This window comes from Tachyglossus aculeatus, chromosome X2 (assembly GCF_015852505.1).
Source record: "Tachyglossus aculeatus isolate mTacAcu1 chromosome X2, mTacAcu1.pri, whole genome shotgun sequence".
Lineage (NCBI taxonomy): Eukaryota > Metazoa > Chordata > Mammalia > Monotremata > Tachyglossidae > Tachyglossus > Tachyglossus aculeatus.
The window spans coordinates 23,214,682-23,236,374 of record NC_052100.1 but is presented as its reverse complement, the minus strand read 5'-3'; the positions used below and the strand labels follow the sequence as shown (position 1 = coordinate 23,236,374).

The window sequence follows — 21,693 nt, the reverse complement described above, 5'->3', positions numbered from 1 at the left end:
CGATCGAGTGAGTGACAGGGTAATATCGGGCCGCTGTCAAATAGAGATCTAGGGTGGGCCAGCGAGGGGAGCGAAGTCTCGCGAGACTCGCTGCCGCTTGCCGAAGCGGAAGGAAGTCCGCGGCCTCGGCCCGGGGACTGTTCGCTGTCCGACTCCGGTGGCGGAAGCGGCCTGAGGGAGGGGAGCCGTGGTAGTGGTGGGGGGACCCCCCGCTGGGTAGACCCTCGGTGCATCGAGATCGTGGCTGTGCCCCCCCAACCTTCCCCGAGGGGGAAGTCTAGTACTGCTGCCGCCGCCGCCTTCGGACGCCGCCGGGTGCCCCGGCCCTCCCACGTAGGTACCCGCCCGCCCCATTCCGGAGCGCCGAGTGCGCGGCCGAGACCGTGGGCTGCCTCCGGGCCCGGCCGCGCCTCGGCCCTTTGCCCCTGACCGAGCGAAGGGGCCCGGTTGCAGCATGGCTTTCGTAACCGGGCCCCCCCGCCACGCCTGAGCCCTTCGGCCGGCCTCGGGTGGGAAGGCGGGACGGCGCTTTGCACGCAGTAAGCGCTCAATAAACACGATCGAATGAATGAGCACTGCCTCGGTCCGATCCGGAGGGGGTCGGGGAGCCGGCAGATCCTAGGGCCGGGACAGACAGCTACCCAGGCACTTGACAGAGAATCCGCCCTGCGTTGGCAGACCGACCACCCTACCCGGCTGCTGGCCAAACGCGACTTTCAAGTCCGGAAGCAATGCGCTCTACGGCCTTACAGGTAACAGTAGGCACCGATAAGGCTCAGGCGATCAGTCTGCCCTTGGAAAGCCGTTTATTTTGGAGCCAAAGCATAACTGTCGCTTGCCTGTCGGGTGACCTTGAACGAGTCATCTGCCTTCTCCGTGCCCTGCTTCCTCTTTTGTAAAGTGGGGATTGAATACCTATTCTCCCTCCCCCTTAACTGTGAGCCCTTTGTGGGACAGAGAGCCAACACCTCCATTATTTGTATTGTTAATAAAGCCCGAAGGCCTAAAAGTGGTATTTTGAATTATTGATGAAAAGGAAACCAGGCCCAGTCTAATTCCCATCTATACTTTTCCAGGGTTTGGCACGCCGTTCTGCACAGAATAAGCACTTAATATATACTGTTGCTTCTAGTATTAGCTTGTTATATAAATTGGAGGAGAAATAACAAACGGTCCTTGGTCGTGAAAGTATCTGAAGGGCTGAATTATTTTTAGGGAGAGTTTTAACTGCTTGGTAGGCTATACTGAGAGAAGCAGCATTGCCTAATGGAATGAGCATAGGCCTGGCAGTCAGAGGACCTGGGTTCTAATCCCAGCTCTGCCAGCTATCTGTGCTGTAACCTCAGGCAAGTCACAGCTTCTCTGTGCCTCAGTTACCTCATCTGTAAAATGGGGATTAAGACTGAGCCCCACGTGAGATATGGACTGTGTCCAACCTAATTATGTAGTATCTGTCCCAGCGCTTAGTATGGTGCCTGGCACATGGTAAGCACCAAAAAAACTGCCATTTAAAAAAAAATGCTACTCATGCATTGTACTGATTCTGCTTCATTTCTTCAGTGTGTTAGAAACATTCTCCAGATATTTGAGGACACTTGACCTGGGAAAATTGCCAGTGGTTCTGTCTGGTAGCCTAGCCTGCACTGGTAGCCCAAAATCCAGGATTGAGGTGAAAGGAAGGGATCTATGATTTTATGATCTGTAAATTGGATCTGGAGATCAGATAAAAGAAAAGCGGTTTTATTTAGAGGGATTCTAATAATCTAGTCTCAAAACAGACTAGACATAGATTTTTAAATGCAGACTCAGTCATAGATTGATGAAACTTCTTCACAATTTGTCAATCAATACTCGAGCACTTTCTGGTTGGAGAGCATTTGGGAGAGAGCATTAGAGTTAGTGGACACGATCTCTTCACTCAAGGAATTTATATTTTAGTTGCCAGGGAGAGGGGGAGAATACATCCTAGGGCAAGAGTAGGCAATTATTTAGGCTGAGGTATTAGAATAATAATGATGGTATGAAGCACTGCTTTTTGCCAAACACTGTGCTGAGTGCTGGCAAAAAGCGCTGGCTCCCATCACTGGATGTCCACTAGTTGTCAGAAGCCACATAAAGAAGTTTTTCATTTGTCCTGAATTTGGTTCTGGAGCCCAGAAAACCGGGATTTTATAGATGTAGAGAATGGTGATCTGTTGGATATGAGAGGGGAGTGAGTTCTAGTGCAGAGGGAGGATGTGGACAATGGGTCAATGCTGGCTCCCATCACTGTTGACGGCACTACCGTCCTTCCCATCTCACAAGCCCGCAACCTTGGTGTCATCCTCGACTACTCTCTCGTTCACCCCTCACATCCAATCCGTCACCAAAAACTGCCGCTCTCACCTCCGCAACATCACCAAGATCCGCCCTTTCCTCTCCATCCAAACCGCTACCCTTCTGGTTCAATCTCTCATCCTATCCCGACTGGATTACTGCATCAGCCTCCTCTCTGATCTCTCATCCTCCTGTCTCTCCCCTCTTCAATCTATACTTCACGCTGCTGCCCAGAACATCTTTGTGCAGAAACACTCTGGGCATATTACTCCCCTCTTCAAAAATCTCCAGTGGCTACCAATCAACCTATGCATCAGGCAGAAACTCCTCACTCTCGGCTTCAAGGCTCTCCATCACCTTGCCCCCTCCTACCTCACCTCCCTTCTTTCCGTCTACAGCCCAGCCCGCACCCTCCGCTCCTCTGCTGCCGCTAACCTCCTCACTGTGCCTCGTTCTCGCCTGTCCCGCCGTCGACCCCCGGCCCATGTCCTCCCCCTGGCCTGGAATGCCCTCAATCAATCAATCAATCAATCGTATTTATTGAGCGCTTACTGTGTGCAGAGCACTGTACTAAGCGCTTGGGAAGTACAAGTTGGCAACATATAGAGACAGTCCCTACCCAACAGTGGGCTCACAGTCTAAAAGGGGGAGACAGAGAACAAAACCAAACATACTAACAAAATAAAATAAATAGAATAGATATGTACAAGTAAAATAAATAAATAGAGTAATAAATATGTACAAACATATATACATATATACAGGTGCTGTGGGGAAGGGAAGGAGGTAAGATGGGGGGGATGGAGAGGGAGACAAGGGGGAGAGGAAAGAAGGGGCTCAGTCTGGGAAGGCCTCCTGGAGGAGGTGAGCTCTCAGTAGGGCCTTGAAGGGAGGAAGAGAGCTAGCTTGGCGGATGGGCAGAGGGAGGGCATTCCAGGCCCGGGGGATGATGTGGGCCAGGGGTCAATGGCGGGACAGGCGAGAACGAGGTACGGTGAGGAGATTAGCGGCAGAGGAGCGGAGGGTGCGGACTGGGCTGTAGAAGGAGAGAAGGGAGGTGAGGTAGGAGGGGGTGAGGTGATGGAGAGCCTTGAAGCCCAGGGTGAGGAGTTTCTGCCTGATGTGCAGATTGATTGGTAGCCACTGGAGATTTTTGAGGAGGGGAGTAACATGCCCAGAGCGTTTCTGGACAAACACAATCCGGGCAGCAGCATGAAGTATGGATTGAAGTGGGGAGAGACACGAGGATGGGAGATCAGAGAGAAGGCTGATGCAGTAGTCCAGACGGGATAGGATGAGCGCTTGAACGAGCAGGGTAGCGGTATGGATGGAGAGGAAAGGGCGGATCTTGGCAATGTCCACCAAGCTAGCTCTCTTCCTCCCTTCAAAGCCCTACTGAGAGCTCACCTCCTCCAGAAGGCCTTTCCAGACTGAGTCCCCTCCTTTCTCTCCCCCTCCCCATTCCCCCCGCCCCTACCTCCTTCCTCTCCCCCTCCCCATCCCCCAGCCCTACCTCCTTCCTCTCCCCACAGCACCTGTATATGTGTTTGTACAGATTTATTACTCTATTTTACTTGTACATATTTACTATTCTATTTATTTTATTTTGTTTGTATGTTTTGTTGTCTGTCTCCCCCTTCTAGACTGTGAGCCTGCTGTTGGGTAGGGACCATCTCTATATGTTGCCAACTTGTACTTCCCAAGTGCTTAGTACAGTGCTCTGCACACAGTAAGTGCTCAATAAATACGATTGAATGAATGAATGAATGAATGCTGGGATGGATAGAAGATGAGGTTGGACACAGTCTAAAAGGGAGGGAGCATGGGTGTTTTACAGAAGGGGAAATTGAGTCAGAGGGAAGGTAAACAATGTGCCCAAAGTTACGGAAGGCAGGTGGTAGAGCAGGGCTCGAACCCATATCTCCTGAGTCCCAGGCTCCGTCCACTAGTTGTCAAAAGCCACATAAAGAAGTTTTTCATTTGTCCTGAGTTTGGTTCTGGAGCCCCGAAAACCAGGAAATTTATAGATATAGAGAATGGTGATCTGATGGATATGCGAGGGGAGTGAGTCCTAGTGCAGAGGGAGGAAGTGGACAGTGGGTCAATGCGAAACAGATGAGATCGAGTTACAGTGGCATTAGAAGAGTGAAGTATGTGAGCTGCGTTGTAGTTAGAGATCTGTGAGGTGGGAGAGAGCTGATTGAATGCCTTAGAGTCAGTCAGTCAATCATATTTACTGAGCACTTATTGCTGCAGAGCAATGTATTAAGCACTTGAGAAAGTGCAATATAAGACACATTCCCCGCCACAGTGAGCGCTGATGGCAAAAAGTTTCTGATGTGGAGGTGGATAGGCAGTTCCTGCAGCTTTTGGAGGAGTAGGGAGACTTGGACTGAAGTTTTTTTTAAAAAAATGATCCGGGCAGCAGAGTGACAAATGGACTGCAGAGGGGAGAGAAAGGAGGCTGATATAGTAGTCAGGGTGGGCTATAAGATCAAGGTGGGATCAGCATGGTAGCAGTTTGGATGAAGAGGAAGGGATGGATTGTTGAGGATTTTTGTTTAGGGCAGGCAGCCATAGCTAGCCCATCCTGCCTTTGGAGCCACAAAGTGACCAGGAAGTGGAGCCCATGGGATGTTAATCCCACCTCTTGAGACTTTTGGCGGAATATGGACTCTTGGACCAGAGGATCCTCTGACCCCTGGGCCCAGAGCCATATGGGAAGACTACACCATCCTGTGGGATTCACACCGCCCCAGGGGTTGCGGATCTCTGACCCCTGCTTCGTCTTCTCAGTGCTCTGGGAGCAGGGGACATCTCCAGCCTGACCCAGAGCCCAGTGAGGGTGAGAAAAAGCAGGGTTAGGATAGGCAGATAATTTGTTCAAGAATTTATCCAGACCCTGTGGGAACCTAATATTTTTGACCTGCACAACTTCTTGGGGTAATGAATGCCTTGTTTGCCTCCCTCTCCTCTGGGAACAACAGTTTTTGCCATCTCGCATTTTTCAACATATGGTGAGTGACTTCAGTCCCTTCCTTGTAAAGTCCTTTCCAAGGGCGGAATAATTGCATTGGAGTGTTTTGTAGGTAATTGCTTCGAAAAGCACCAATTGAAAGGGCAATTGTTTATTTTTTGCCAAAGGTGTGAGAGGTTTGGGGTTTTAGGAAACTTCTAAGCTATGGAGGAGACAGACAGGGAAGCAGTGGCCACGGCGGTCCAGAGGGTAGCTGGAATGCTTCAGCGGCCCGACCAGCTGGACAAGGTGGAACAGTATCGCCGCAGGGAGGCTCGGAAGAAGGCTTCGGTGGAGGCCAGGCTCAAGGTACGAACTTCCAGGCTCCGGATCGGTTTGGTTCCTTACCCGCCATCTCACTCGAATTTCAGGTGCTTACAGATTTACATTAGTGTCTACCTCACAGTTCTTCCAGTACAGCAAACTCGATGCTCTGACTCGGGCAGCGCGCCTGAGGCGAGAGATTTCCAGCTTTGCCACGTGGCACCTTCTGGCAGAGGTTGGAAGTTTTTCAGCTTGTCCAAACGGCAAGGCCCAGAGGTGCACCAGCCCCTGTGACCCTCCGGCCTCCGCCGCCAGCTGACTCGCGGTGTTGAGCAACACAAGCCCTGCTGAGCCTGGCTCAGCACAGACTGTGACTAAAGGCCAGAGACCTCTGTTGGGGCTGGGCCACCTTCCCCTTCCAAACCACTACGGTTGAATGGCATCCAGAGTCAAGGGTTTTCTCTGTTTTATATGAGAAATAAGTTTTAAAGCAACTAATAATTTGACTCCTAAGGCAATCTTCAGTTCACAGCCTGGAGTGGCTTGGCCCTACCAATTCCTATTCTCGTGTAAAATGTTGTCATTTGACAGCACTTGGATCGAATCCTCTGGTGCTCAAAAGCATTCCCTTGAGATGTAGGCAACTGGACTACAGGTAGTTTGACAGGATTGAAGTGTTGTGAAAGAAGAAGCAGTGTGGCCTAGAGGAAGGAGCACGGGCCTGGGAGTCAGAGGACCTGAGTTCTAATCCCAGTTCTATCACTGGCCTGCCGTGGGACCTTAGGTAAGTCACTTAATGCTCAGTGCCTCAGTTTCCTCATCTGTAAAGTGGGAATTAAATACCTCTTCTCCCTCCAACTTAGGCCCTGCGCCTCATGTGGGTCAGGGACTGTGTCTGACATGATGATCTTGTGTCTACCCCAAGGCTTAGTGCCGTGGTTGGTGCAGAGCAAGTGCTTAACGTAGCAGTTATTATTGGTATTTTTTAAGTGCTTACTATATGCCAGGCACTGTACTAAGTGCTGGGTGGCCACAGTCCATGTTCCACCCGGGGCTCACAGTTTCAATTCCCTTTTTGCAGGTGAGGTAACTGAGGCACAGAGTTACAATTATTGAGCACCACTGTCCACCCCATTGGACCAGTTCACCCCATCCCATTGGCCTGGTTCTGGCTCCTCCCAACTTCGTATTTACCCCATGTTGGTGCTATGCTCACAAAATGACTCAACTCTGCCGGCACAGAACAGCGGCAGACTCCTGCTCCCTCGTCAGCACTTCAGGAAGTCCCAGTTCTATTTTTTGCACCAGGCTCAGCTCAGCGACTGGCAAGACTGCAGCAAGCCAAACGGCCAGTTGGAACTGGGCTTGCGTCCACGCCGAGCGCGAGTCAAAACCCATGTACATGGGGCGATTGCTAGATCCACAGATGACATTCTGCCACCGTGCCCTAGCAATTCTGGTATTAAAAGCTTATTTAGGATCATCTAATTTTTCATCAAAATGAATAGTGCCAGATTTTGCCTGAGAAATCAGTGCCATGCTGGAAAAAAAAAAGACATTGCTTGAATCATTGAAGCTCCTTTCTTGAAAGATTGAACTCTTTTCCTTCCAGATATTGACCGTTTCACAGGATTCCATTTCTGTAGAAACAGGGATTTTTCCAAACCAGTTCCTGCAGTATGGGAAAATGCAATGCCAACAAAAGAATAGTGTGAAACACATACTTGTGGCTTTGCATTGGGTGATGTAAGCATCTTTTCTTTCTAGGCAGCCATCCAGTCACAATTGGATGGGGTGAGGACTGGTTTGAGCCAGCTGCATAATGCATTGAGCGATGTAAAGGACATACAGCAGTCTTTGGCAGATGTCAGTAAAGACTGGAGACAGAGTATCAACACTATTGAAAACCTCAAGGATGTGAAGGATGCTGTAGTTCAACACAGTCAACTAGCCGCTGCTGTAGAAAACCTTAAAAACATCTTTTCAGGTAATTGGCCGTGAACTGTGTATGTATAATATAATTTGTCGGTGATTGTGTTATAATCTAGTAAAAAAAGAAATCTAGCAATATCTGGTAGGTATCTGGGTATTTTTAAACTTGCTTAAACCTGTCTCAATTTCAATACCCACTGGTGGAAGTAACTTTACCATCTGTGGCATTGGAAAATCTTATTCCCAGTTACTTATTACTCCACGCGGTATATTATCTTGCCACTTGTGGGTTTTTTTGTTTGTTCATTTAACTACCGGTAGTCTTTTCTCATTGGCTTTGAATTGAATCCTCAGCATAGAAAGACTTTTTTTTAGTATTAGCAGTGCAACTAGACTAGGCACGCTATTTTGAAGGAAATGCTAAAAGTATTGTTGTTTTTAGGTTTCTTGCTGCATTTCTCTGTTTTTACGCAGCATTTTCCCCCATAGTTCACCCAAAGTTCTAAATCTTTCTAATCTGATCCTTTATGAAGACAGTATTCATTCCCCCCATCCCACCAAAGTTACTGACAAATAGATTTCAACAGTCAGGGCCTTGTTAACCCACTGTGACCTGGGGCTGATAACGTGCAACCGTGTGACACGTGTGACGTCTTTACGTCGCCCTTTGTATGATGGAGGCTGGGGCAGTCGCCCCAGCTCAACTGACTCGGAGGGTGTCACCACGGGCCGGACTCACATTCCGATACTTTTGGACCAGGATTTGCCACTGCGGTCAGAAGTGCGAGATAATGCCCTCTGCACTCTCCCAAGCGCTTAGTACAGGGTCCTGCACCCGGTAAGCGCTCAGCCAGTACTGCTGAAGATTGATTGTGTGAACCAATGCTCTTTCCTCACATGCTCTGCAGTGCCGGAGATCGTTAGAGAGACCCAGGACCTGATTGAACAAGGGGAGCTTCTGCAAGCCCACCGAAAGCTGATGGACCTGGAGTGTTCTCGAGATGGTCTGATGTATGAACAGTATCGAACGGACAGCAAGAATACTCACGATATGACTCTCATCCACACCTACTTTGGAGACATGCAGAAGCTGTCAGAGGAGTTAGCGAAGCAGTTGTGGATGGTGTTGCAGAGGTCACTTGTCACTGTACGCCGTGACCCGACCTTACTGGTGTCTGTTGTCCGGATTATTGAGCGTGAGGAAAAGATTGACAGGCGCATGCTCGACCGGAAGAAACAGACTGGGTTTATACCTCCCGGAAGGCCCAAAAAGTGGAAGGAAAAAATGTTCAATATTTTGGATCGAACTGTGACCACGAGGATTGAAGGCACTCAGGCAGACACCAGGGAATCGGATAAAATGTGGCTTGTGCGCCACCTGGAAATCATACGGAAATATGTCCTTGACGACCTACTTGTGGCAAAAAATCTGATGGTGCAGTGTTTTCCCCCTCACTATGATATTTTCAAAAGGCTCTTAACTATGTACCATCAGGCTTTGTCCTCACGCATGCAGGAACTTGCGTCAGAAGATCTGGAAGCAAATGAGATTGTAAGCCTCTTGACCTGGATTTTAAACACCTATACAAGGTAGTTAATTTTATGTATTCTAATTTTGTAAAACTGTCCCTCTAAATGACATATCGCAGTAGGCAACAAGAAATACTTGCAGTAAATTTTCAAATAGACTTGCAGTAAAATAACCTGATGTCATTAAAATATATCACCAGGCTCATGGACCCTCAAAAACAAATGACCCTGTAATAGGAGTTTTCTTTAGCATTAGCATTTCTCCCATTAGCAAGGGAGAAAAAGAGGGCATCAGCAGCTTGATACCGATGTTGTGGCCACTGGCGACTTTCCTGTTGCCCCCCGCCCAGTTCCGAGTCTCCCACTTCCACCTTTTCCTCCTTCACCGGCTCTATAGTAGCCACCAGGCTGCAGATTGCCAAACTGCCTTGGAACCCTCCGGCCAACCAACACAATTTCTGTGTGTGCAGTAAGCTATTTTAACCCGCTCTGGTTTGAGCTGAATTTCTCAAGTGGGACTCTTACTTCTGGTAGGAAAGTGTGTTGAAAGCATCAGAAACACATGCTGAGCCTGCAGAGTATAGCATGAGATTATGGGTGTACTTGTGTTGCCTTGGCCCAAATAAAGTAAGCATGATGAGCATACCTTATAATAAAATGAATGGGAATGCCTTATATTATAATAAATAGGTGTTTTATTGTTCAGTAGTGCTCCCACATTTTTCCTGCCTCTGCTTTAGAGGTAGCTATGCTGTATTTTTGTACGTGATGTCACGGTAAATGATTACTGACATACTCAGAAAAGCATTATTTTCAAACAGATCTGAATAGAAAGTTTACATGTGTTTGAATTTGGGCACCTGCTGCGAAATTGTATGCATTCTTGTTACACAAGAAGGGTTTGTTCTTGATAACATTTATTCAGTGATTATAACATTGGAGAACACTTGTTTTAGCTCCGGGCAGTGTTTACCCTGGGTTCTTCTATGAAACGAGGGTTATGTTCCTGAGGAACTCCACAGTAAGGAAGACACCCACTCTAGCACACAGATGGTGCTCATGCCCACAGCCGCTTCTTCTGACGTGATAATCACATTCTGCCCGGGATGCAGAGTGCAGTTATGGATTGTGGAAGAGCTGGGTGGATTTGGATGATCATTTGTCTTGAACTCCAGCAGTCAAAGTTTTCTCCCCCATCTGAGATGAATTTCTTGTTTCAAAACCATCATCTAACAACTGAATTTCCCCAATATCTAGAATTAGCAGATAATTAAAATAATTCTTTTGCTTTTCAGGAACGAGGACTTCCTGTGTTTCTTTAATATACTTAAGACCCCTGAACAGCTCAGCTCTTCCTCCCTTCTCTGACTCACTACTAGTTCATCAGGCTTTGATTGAGTTTGCTCAACTGTGTCACTGACTCCTCTTTAAAATGGAGCACCAATGAATTAAAAGCTCCACTTAATGAGGTATCATCATAGTTTTGATTCAGTGGCAGACTTCCAGTCGAGAAGCAACATGGCATAGTGGCGGGCCTGGGAGTCAAAATGGCCTGGGTTCTAATCCCGCTTCTGCCACTTGTCTGCTGTGTGACCTTGGGCATTGCTTAACTTCTAATTTCTCTTGGATGCTTTCTGGCCTGTTTACTTTCAATTGTAATTTGTCTTTCTCATTCTGGGCTTTTCAATTTAGTGAAGAGATGATGGGAAATTCAGAACTAGCTCCGGAAGTGGATATAAACGACCTGCAGCCATTCATCTCACAAGATGTGATCTCGGAACTACTCAACACATACACGTCAACGCTGACTGTAAGTAAGCACTAGAGGTGCAGCCCGGGACCGACAAAAAGGAGGCCTGTGTGCTAACGTCTTCGGTTTCTAAATCTGGGCGTTTCACCTTTCCACCTCACTTCCACACTTGCTGAAGCATTTTGGATCGCGATACCAGTATCTGAGCCATTGTAGTATGCTGAGTAGAACACTGAGTTCTTGTGGAACCTACACAGGAGGATTGAGACACTGAAGAGAAAGGGTATTTCCCTGTGGGGGAACCTGGAGCAGTGGGTTGGAAGGGGGAAAAATGCCAACGAAGGGTAGCTGTTCTGTTTAATTGTAACGTTTAGGCCCAAGATTGAATGCATTTGCCAGCCACTTTAACCTGAAAACGCTGTCATTGTCCTTCAGTCGAACATCATCGGCTGGCTGCGGAAAGCTCTGGAGACGGATAAGAAAGACTGGGTTAAAGAAACTGAGCCAGAAGCAGATCAAGATGGCTACTATCAAACCACACTTCCAGCTATTGTTTTCCAGGTACATGGGCTTCACCTTCTTTTCAGACAGTCTACTAGGTCAGTGCGGATCTTTGGAGTGGGGTTTGGCTGTTGGAAGGTCATGTGCATGTACAGCAGTTTCTGAGTAAGCACAGCTTGCGAGTCAGGACCAGGGAGAGCGTTTAGGAGGTGTGGCACGGGCACAGACATACACAGTTTCACACACGTGTGCACGCTCGCTTACACACACACATACACCTACAGCTGAATCTCTCCGGGTCTATTTTCACTCTGATTTGATCCTCTTATCAGCCCAACCCTGGCCCCAACTGGCCTGCAAGGCATAATCAGCCAGAACAGGCTGGGCTGGGTGTGACTCAAATGTCCCACAATATCTTCTGACTGGGGCAGTGAAGCCTCTATTACGTGGTGGCAGAAAGTGAAGCCTGCTGGAAGGGGGGACGTTTGTGAAGGGAAGGAGAGCATTCTCAGGACCCAACAGGGTAGGCATAACGATGCAAATACATTGCAGTGCAAGGAACCGTGTGCGTGTATGGTGTCTGATTTGTGAAATTGGATCAAGGGAACTCACTGCAATGCCACAGCAGTTTATTCTGTAGGTTCTGCTTCTCTGTGACGTTAATATCATAGCCTAGTAGAAAGAGCACAGCCTTGGGAATCCAAAGAACCTGGGTTCTAATCCCAGCTCCGCCACTTGTCTGCTGTGTGACCTCGGGCAAGTCACTTCCCTTCTCTTTGCCTCAGTTACCTCATCTGTAAAATGGGGGTTAAGACTGTGAGCCCTGTGTTGGACAGGGACTGTGTCCAACCCAATTATCTTGTATCTACCCCAGTACAGTGCTTAGCACAAAGTAAGCGCTTAACAGATGCCAGTTATTATTATTACCGGGGGTCCCCAAAGAAGGTGTCATGTCCTCAGCCTTCGACTTATGGGGTTGTCCAGAGAGCATCTCTGGCAAAAACTCTGCCATTCTCGGGCCTTCCCAGCCCTTTCACAGACCTCCAGAGAAGTGGCAGTCACCTCCCTGGTTGTTTTCAGTGATTTCTCCCCCAAGAGAGGGCATGATGTTGTGAGCTGGGAATGTGTCTGTCATATTGTTATATTTTCCTCTGCCAAGCACTTAGTACAATGCTCTGCACATAGTAAACACTCAATAAATAGGATTGCATGACTGATGAAATGGGCTTACTGTCTGTTCTGTAAATTGAGAGTCAGTGCCTCAACCCATAATGAAACTCTCTGGTTTTAGATGTTTGAGCAAAATCTTCAAGTGGCTGCCCAGATAAGTGAAGATTTGAAAACGCAGGTACTGCTTCTATGCCTTCAGCAAATGAGTTCATTCTTGAGTAGGTAAGTATTTATATCCCGAGTGCTGTTTATGCCATGCTTTGCTGGCTGGGTTAGTCATTTTCACTTGGTTTTAAATAAAATCAGGAGTCCACTGTCAGGGTTAGTTTAATTCACTTTTTCCTGGGAATATTTGGAAAGAGAGAATGAAGAAGAGGTAGGCCCTTAGAGCACTTCTTTTCTTCATCCTCTGAGCTCTTGTGCTAGTCACAACTTTAAACTGATCGTCTCCCTCCTCTTCCCAGCCTGTACTCCCCACACCTATCAAAAGCAGGGATTTTTGTCTGAGGTCCTCTGAAGACTTATGCAGTTGAAGCAGTGGTAGTAGTTATTGAGCACCTGCTTTGGGCCAAGCACCATATCAAGCGCTTGGATGGGTACATGGTAAGTGAATTCAGACCTGAGCCCTTTCCCTCAAAAGGCTGAAAATCTCAGTAGTGGAGGACAGACACTTAATAAAGATGAATAAATTGAAGACAGGGAACAAGAGCACTTAGAAAACAAGAATCAGAAGCAAGGGGAATAGAAAGGTCTATGAAAAACTAAAGAGTCCTTGGAAGAGCAGTGTGGTCTAGTGGATAGAGCACGGGCCTGGGAGCTGGATTACCTGTTACACTGTCCAAAATGTCTACATCATTGACTTGTTAAGAAATGAAAACCATACCCAGCTACTACCGGAGTGGCAGGAATCACTTGTCAAATTACCTGAGGGCTCTGTGTATGAGGAAAAATGGCCTTCTAATCAATAATAAGATTAACTCCTTTGCTAAAGCAGAATAAGGTATTTAAGGCTCTGTGGTCGTGTTTTAGGCTTTTGTTGGGATTATTGGTTAACATTGCTAAAATTCACCCTTTCCTTTGCATCCAGACTGCCACCAGGTTAATCCAGGCACTTATCCTATCCCGCCTTGATTACCCTATCTGACTCCTTGCTGACCTCCCTGCCTCCTGTCCTTCCCCACTCCAGTCCATACTTCACTCTGGTGCCTGGACCATTTTTCTACAAAAACGTTAAGTCCATGTTTCCCCACTCCTTCAAAAAAAACTCCAGTGGTTGCCCATCCACCTCCATGTTGAACAGAAACTCCTCACCATTGGCGTTAAAGCACTCGGTCACCTTGCCCCCTCCTATCTCACCTCGCTACTCTCCTACTACAACTCAGCCTGCACACTCCGCTCCCCAAATGCCAACCTACCCACTGTACCTCAATCTCATCTTTCTATCCACCTGACCTCTCTCCCACGTCCTGCCTCGGGCCTGGAATGCCCTCCTCCTTCACATCTGATAATTATTCTCCCCCGCCCCACACCCCGTTCAAAGCCCCATTGAAGGCATACCTCCACTCAGAGACGTTCCCTGACTAAGCCCCCTTTTCCTTTTCTTCCACTCCCTTCAGGGTTGCCCCGACTTGCTCCCTTCATTCATCCCCTCTCCCAGCCCCAGAGCACTTGTGTTCATATCCATAATGTATTTATTTATATTATTGTCTGTCTCCCCCCTTGACTGTAAACTCACCATGGGCAAGGAATGTGCCTGTTATATTGTTATAGTGTACTCTCCCAAGTGCTTAGTACAGTGCTGTTCACACAGTAAGTGCTCAATAAGTGTGGTTGATTATGTTTTTTAGATACAAAGAAGAAGCACAGACATACAAAGAAGAGCATCTGAGGAATCGGCAATATCCACATTGCTATGTTCAGTATATGATAGCCATCATCAACAATTGCCAGACCTTTAAGTAAGTGTCGCTGTGTTAAGGGCTGTGAGCAGGGAACAAGTTTGTGTTTAACTGGATCTTGAAATTTTTCATCTTATGTTGCAGAGAGTCAATAGTCAGTCTGAAAAGGAAGTATTTGAAAAACGAAGCGGAAGAGAGATTGCCAATGACCCATCTGAACATGGACGTGATTTTAGATTCCATTGCAAAGGACGGGTGCTGTAGTCTGCTAGATGAAGTTTTCTTAGATTTAGAGGTTGGAACTTTAACTCAAACTCTTTTGTGATGCTTACGTCAAAACTGCAATCCTGTCTGTCCTGCTCAGTTGATTTATTAGGATGGATTGCCCCTGTTCTATTTGTTAAACGTTTAGAGCCTAAGGCTTGAGAGGTTCACTCACAAGCCAGTTAAAATTGTAATAACTCGATGTCATTGTTTCTGGGGAATACACATTTCTTGAGCATGGACAAAGGAAGGTGCTTGGTTCCTGCAGCTTAGTGTGATGGCTTAGGCAGTTTCCCTAGCAGGCCTCAAATGGCTAGAGTTTTGGTCTGGGCATTGCTCTAGGCAGGGAAAGGAAAGAAGGCGAGAAAGGGAAAGGGGTGAAGAAACACCTCTACCCATGCCCAACTCTCTCGGCCCCCTGTGGGCTTCTGACTTCAAAAAATATTATCCAGATCTCAGGAGGTTTGATATTTTACTGACAGAACTGGCAGGGCTGCCCACTGAGCCCAAAGCTCATGGGTGAGTCCCTGGGCCAGCTCCAGGGTTGGATTGGTAGCTTAGCTGGGCCGGGTGTATGGCAACTAAGGCAACCGGAAAGAAACTACTGGCCCTGGGACCTTCCAGATTGTCCTTGGTCTCATCCAGCTGGTGGGGCTGGTTGGTGAAGCCCTTTCTGTATACATTGGGTTGGGGAACTCCAGGAGAGACTGGGGAATGAACCAAGGTTAGGACCCTAATGATCTAACTGGGGCCAGAGGTGGTGGGTTTTTTTTTGGTTCTTTCGTTTTATGGTTTTTGTTAAACATTTTACTTTGTGCTGGGCATTGTACTAAGTGCTGGGGTAGATACAAGCTATTCAGGTTGGACACAGTCCACATCCCACATGGCGCCCGCAGTCTTAATCCCCATTTTACAGATAAGGTAATTGAGGCACAGAGAAGTGAAGTGGTTTGCCCAAGTCACACACCAGGCAAGTGGCTGAGCCAGATTAGAACCCATCTGATTTCCAGGCCAGTATTCTTCTAAAAACAGTGTGCCGGCTACTTAAATGAAGCCTGTGGCCCAGAATTAAGAGCAAGTGAGACTAGCTATGTTGATTCCTAAGTACAGAGTTATTTGTTCAGTTGTTCATTCCCCTTCCCAAGAAACGTGTATTCCACAGGGAAAAGGTATGCTAATGATAATGTATATGAAGTGTTTGCTATGGGCCAAGTTCTGTCCAACTGTTTGGTCCTGGGAAGAGGAGGCCCTTGGGATGAGAGACAGGGAGGGGAGGGACGGAGGAGTGGGTGGGACTCCAACTCCTGCCTCCTTCCCCCCTCCTTTTCCTCACATGTCTTGAGAACTGTTGAGCCCACAGGAACCTCCAAGGTGGCTGGAGAATCCCCTCCCTCCAGCTCATATCGGGGACAGAAACCCCCACCCTGAAGGAATAGGGCAAGAATTCCCTAGCTCAGAGTGATGCGAATCAAGTTCACCCTTCCGGCCTATTGGAGGGCCCTGGACAGGCCTCTTCTTCCTGACTTCCCTGACAGCGATGGACTGTTGCTGTCTGTTGCTGCTTTTAGTTACTCTGCAGGAGCAATGCCATGCATGGTAACAGCACCTGCGTGGTTTGGAGTGTTCAGTGGGGAAGCTAGCCTAGCACTTAGAAGGTGCTGAAGTGATACCATCGGTTGACTGATAGAGTGTTTGTTCTCTGTGAGTAAATAGGGAGTCGGTTTTCTATTTCACTGTCATCATCATTGTTTGCGTGCCATTCGTAGACAACTGCCGGTACTGTTTATATACTCTTGCTTTGGGCTGATGTAAAATCATTAAAACTTGAGAGGTTTATCCATTTTGGGCAGGGGGGTTGTTTGAATTTGGATTTTCAAGAGGTCGAGGTATACCTGGTTGAGGTCTAGATCTGGGAAGCTGACACCTGGTGGCACTTTCCCCAGGCAGTACCCATGAGAGACTGCTCAGTCTTTGAGGGCCATCGCTTGTTGGCCTTGGATTCGGGAAATACTGATTGTTTAATTTAGCATTTGGAAATGCTAAGATTGGTCATGGTGGCGACCTTTATTATCTTATATATGCTGAATTGTAGAATGAATTTTACATTTTGACTGGAGAGAGCCAAACAAAAATAGTAATTTCTCAGACGGTCTCACTGATAAATTTTAAATTTTGGTAATTATCACCTTTTTGATCAAAGTTGGATCATTAAAATTGTCCCCTAAGCAATCTAGCTTTTCTGATTATATCTGTGAAGTTAAAATGGGCCATGACTAACCAGACTGCAAAGGCCCCTCAGTTGGAGAAACAAATGCTCTATTTGGGGAGACTAACGTTAGAGATTCCATTGTATTTCCTATAGTAACCTTCAAACGTCTGCATCGGTAATAGGGGTTGTGCCATACATCTTTCTTTCACTTGCTGCTGTCCCTCCAAGGCAGATCTTGGAACTCCAGGATGTGCGTTCATTAACTGACGCATGTTAAAGCTGGCGTAACCTGGGGGAATTGCCAGTAGAGCAATCATCTTAAATGTCTTGTAGCCCCATCTCAGCGAGCTGATGACCAAGAAATGGCTGGCAGGATCCAATGCAGTGGACACCATCTGTGTCACAGTGGAGGATTATTTCAATGACTTCGCTAGGATCACCAAACCCTACAAAAAGGTGAGAACATAGAGTCTTAGAATTGGAAGGACTCTGGAGGTCATCTGGCCCAATCCCCTGCCCCAAAGCAGCTGATGGCCTGAATCAGCAGGGTTTCCTCAGACTTGGCTGAGGGATTGCTCCCACCTCCCCTATGGGCCATACCCTCCTTTGCCTCCCAGGGGCGGGACTAGTCTAAGAAATTGTATCAGGAATTGTGTCCTGACTCCTGGCCCCAGCCCACTCACCTGCTGTGCAGTCTCACATACCCCTTGCCTCCAGGACATCTCCACACTGCTGTCCCACTAGCTCCTCCAACCCAAAAGATCCAAATAGTCCTTGGGCAAATCACTTATCTGCTCTGTGCCTCAATTCCCTCATCTGTAAAATGGGGATTAAATAATAATAATGATGGTATTTGTTAAGCTCTGGGACCATGAGCCCCATATGGGACAGGGACTGTGTCCTGCCTGATTATCTTACATCTACCCCAGCACTTAATACAGTGCTTGGCACATAGTAAGCACTTAAATAAATTAAGAATAATATCATCACTGTCTTTTTTCCCCAAACCTGTTCCTCCTATCTTTCCCATTATGGTCATAATACCGTCATCCACAGTGTCCCAGGTGTATAATAATAATAATAATGATGATGATGGTGGTACTTAAGTGCTTACTATGTACCAGGCACTGTTCTAAACACTGGGGTGAATACAAGGTAATCAGGTTGTCCCACGTAGGGCTCACAGTCTTAATCCTCATTTTACAGATGAGGTAACTGAGGCACAGAGAAGTTAAGTGACTTGCCCAAAGTCACACAGCTGATTGTGGCGGAGCCAGGATTAGAACCCATGACCTCTGACTCCCAAGCCCTTGCTCTTGCCACTAAGCCACGCTGCATCTCTGTACAAGTCTTTTCATTCAGTGGGCATTCAATGAATACCCCTAGATTTGACCTTTTGTGAGGCCTGTTATTTTCAGAGCACTGTTCTGAGAGCCTGTTGTATGCAGAATACTGAATTAGATGCCTACTGTGTGCAGAGCACTGCTTCATCTTTTATTTTCCCACCTACTCTCTGATAGATCCAGCCATGGGAAAAGTAGTGGAAAGGCTAGGCAGTTTCCAACAAAAAACAACTAGCACTTCAACTCCAAATATTAATTTAGATGAAGAAGCCCAGGGCTTGGGTTGTTTTTTGTTTGTTTCATTTAATTTTTTTCTTACCAGCCTAAACCTTCTTTCTGGTCCTGTCAAAATTTAGAGTTAATTAAAGTTAGAGAGAAAAAAATTGAGACTTATTGTGTATGGCCCCCATGTGGGATAGGGACTGTTTCCAACCTGATTATCTTGTATCTAGCTCAGTGCTTGGTACAATGCTTGGCACAAAGCGCTTAACAAGTGCCACAATTATTATTATTATTCTCATTATTACTGTTACATTCTGACCAGCTCAATCCAGCAGTGGCATTTATTGAACACTTACTGGGTGCAGAGCACTGTACTAAGTGTTTAGGAGAGTTCAGTATCATTCATATGTGTTCATTTCTCTCAGAAAATGACGGTTGAGGCCCACCGCCGAGTGGTGGTGGAATACATCCAAGCCATCATGCAGAAACGAATATCATTCAGGAACGCAGAGGAGCGGAAGGAGGGAGCCGAAAGGATGATTAAAGAAGCAGAACAGTTCAGGTTCTTATTTCGAAAGCTTGCCTCGGTGAGTGTATGTTGTTTGACATTGTGAATGAACAAGCAATGGAGAAATTGAGTCTTCTGTCTAAGGGGCTTGCTTTTAGCTTGTCACTAGTCCTTAGCCCAATTGAGATTGGCCATCTGGCTGGGCCCAAAAGTTGCTTATTGAAGTGATTCCACCCCAAGGCCATGACTAAACTGGGCAGAAATTGGAGAACCATAAGCAGGCCTTTCTTCCAGATCCAGTTGGCAAGTGTTTGTTTATTAAGTTTAAAAAAAAAAAAAAGAGAAAGGAAACTGATTTTGAAGGAGTATCCAAGAAGAGAAAGGATTAAAGATCCTGAGCACAGAAGTACAGGGCTCTGCTATGTAAGACTCGACCTAGGATCGCTGGGCAAGGGTTGTTTTTAAAAATGTGAAACACAATTAGCCATGGTTTTGGTTTTGGTCTTTTTGTGTAATGTAAAATAATGAGTTTGTGAGAGGTTCTTTACATATGCTAATGCACTGAATTTTGTAGGGATTTGGTGAGGACACAGATGGGCACTGCGATACCATTGTAGCTATTGCAGAAGTAATTAAACTGACTGATCCATCCCTGCTTTATCTTGAAGTCTCTACTCTCGTCAGTAAATACCCAGATATCAGGTATTGTCTTGTTTTCTTGTTTTGACTTGAATTTATAAGCCCCATACCCCAGATTTCTCCCAGTTTGTTCCTTCTAAGAGTAAGGTCACATCCCTGCCTTTCTCTGGAAAAACAAATTTGTCCTGGTCAAAACTCAGCTGTGGGTTGTGGGTAGGAGAATTATCCCTCTTACTCCCCAGAGTTGGTGGCTCTGCTTCCACTCATTGTATTATTCAGTTGTATTTACTGAGCACTTACTGTGTCCAGAGCACTGTACTAAACACTTGGGAGAGTACAATGTAAAAATAAAGACACATTCCCTGCCCACAACGAGCTTACAGTGTAGAGGGAGAGACAGACATTAATATAAATAAATACTCCACTAAGCGAAGTCTGTAACAAGGGCTGGGCATTGAGCTTGTGTAAAAGTGTGATGGGCCAGAGACATCTGTGTGTAGAACACTGTACACAGTTCTCTGTGCCCCTTACCCTCCCCACAAAGAAAAACCTCCTAAAACCCAGATATATCTAGAGCATGGGCCTGGGTTCTAATACCAGCTCTGCAACTTGTCTGCTCTGAGGCCTTGGGCAGTCACTTAATTTCTCTGTGCCTCAGCTACCTCATCTCTAAAATGGGGTTTCAGACTGAGCCCCATGTGGGACATGAACTATGTCTATCCTAAGTAGTTTGTATCTACCCCAGTGCCCACCACTGTAAGAACTTGACAAATACCGTAAAATAAAATAAAAATAAATAAGGTTGACATGGCCAAGACCCAACTGGAAAACCAACCACTCTCCTCCTATCTCGCCCTCTCACCCTACACCCTTATCCCAGGGATCGTAAGCCTTGCCTTCCACCAATCACTAGTGGGATTTAGTACCCAATATCTTGCAGGCATGGGGGGCATTCATCAGCTTTGTTAAACCAAGTGGTCATGAGAACACAAGTTCCCCTTCAGCATATAGAAAAATGAACAAACTGAGGTCTAAGCCAAAAGGCGGAGCTTGCTAACTCCTTTCTCTTTTCTCATTGACAACTTGAGCAGTTAATGCTTTTTTATTTCCTCTGTCACCAACAGGGACGATCACATTGCAGCTTTGCTGACAGTGAGAGGAGATGCCAGCAGAGATATGAAGCAGACCATCATTGAGACACTGGATCAAGGCCCAAGCCAGCCAAATCCCAATTATGTGCCCATTTTTAAAGACATTTCAGTTCCTTCCCTTACCGCCAAACTTCTGAAGTAACTATGGGGTCCCACTGCATTACACATAAGTAACTCTGGCTCATGGAATGTCACTGTCTCATACCTTTCAAATAAGGTTCCTTGAATTGAGTGTTCTGGGATAGAAACTGATCAGGCTGGTCTTCCACCATGGAGAGCCCAGCCATGTGAAGAACTGAGAGATTCTGATGGCTGGTGGAAGACCATGTGCTGCCCAAACGGCAGTTGCATTTTCTCATATTTACTTGTGGGTGTTGTATTTGATGTAAGGCTGTTCAGGATACCAAATGGTCCATTGTGCACTTTGTCATTTAATGTTGAATAAAATGATCAGAAAAGCAATTTATAGGTAAATGGAAATTCCATTTTCTTCATCTTCTTTTCACCGAATGTAAACAAACGGAAACCTCTGGGGCTGCTGTGCTAGGACACACAAATGACCTCGACACCTATTTCTATCAATAAAATGGAAATTAGCAGACATGAGCTTCCTAAAATCTCCCCTGTATCTCTCCAGTCCCACCCTCCTCCTGCCCCTTCTTTGATTCTCCCATCCACCTCGGCAGTATCTCCCAATTCCTCTTAAAATCTAGTCAACCTGTGCCTTTGGACCCCATTCCCTTTGCACCTTATTAAAACACTTGCACCCTCCCTTCAACCCTTCCTGACAGCCATCTTCAACTGCTCACTCTCCAATGGCTCTCCACTGCTTTCAAACATGCCTGGGTATCTCTTGTCCTGATAAAACCTTCCCGTGACCCCAGGGCATCCTCCAGTTATCGCCCCATCTCTGGCCTAAAATTCCTTTTCCAAACCCCTTGAAGTTGTTTACACCCCCTGCCTCCACTTCCTCTCCCCAA

At 46.7% G+C, this 21,693-nt stretch overlaps 1 protein-coding gene across 2 annotated transcripts; it reads left to right on the top strand.

The window, feature by feature from the left end:
* The first annotated feature begins 147 nt into the window (after positions 1–147).
* Positions 148–21,179, top strand: EXOC3 (exocyst complex component 3). 2 transcript variants are annotated; one of them, XM_038770847.1, is made up of 13 exons: positions 148–333; positions 5,461–5,641; positions 7,364–7,583; positions 8,437–9,118; positions 10,751–10,868; positions 11,244–11,369; positions 12,601–12,701; positions 14,327–14,437; positions 14,522–14,672; positions 17,184–17,306; positions 18,841–19,002; positions 19,498–19,625; positions 20,687–21,179. In XM_038770847.1, exons 2-13 carry the CDS (start codon positions 5,498–5,500, stop codon positions 20,853–20,855), a joined length of 2,235 nt encoding a protein of 744 aa, XP_038626775.1. In that variant the 5' UTR covers positions 148–333; positions 5,461–5,497; the 3' UTR covers positions 20,856–21,179. The 2 variants fall into 2 exon arrangements, with proteins under 2 accessions (XP_038626775.1, XP_038626776.1); XM_038770848.1 differs by lacking the exon at positions 148–333 and adding an exon at positions 479–752.
* The last annotated feature ends 514 nt before the right edge of the window (positions 21,180–21,693 follow it).

What these genes read in the sequence shown, in the direction of transcription:
- EXOC3 (XM_038770847.1), top strand. Translation starts at nt 5,498, where the DNA reads ATGGAGGAGACAGACAGGGAAGCAGTGGCCACGGCGGTCCAGAGGGTA. An exon ending in TATTTCGAAAGCTTGCCTCG is followed by an intron (nt 19,003 to 19,497) that starts GTGAGTGTATGT and finishes TGAATTTTGTAG; the next exon opens with GGATTTGGTGAGGACACAGA. An exon ending in AGTAAATACCCAGATATCAG is followed by an intron (nt 19,626 to 20,686) that starts GTATTGTCTTGT and finishes TGTCACCAACAG; the next exon opens with GGACGATCACATTGCAGCTT.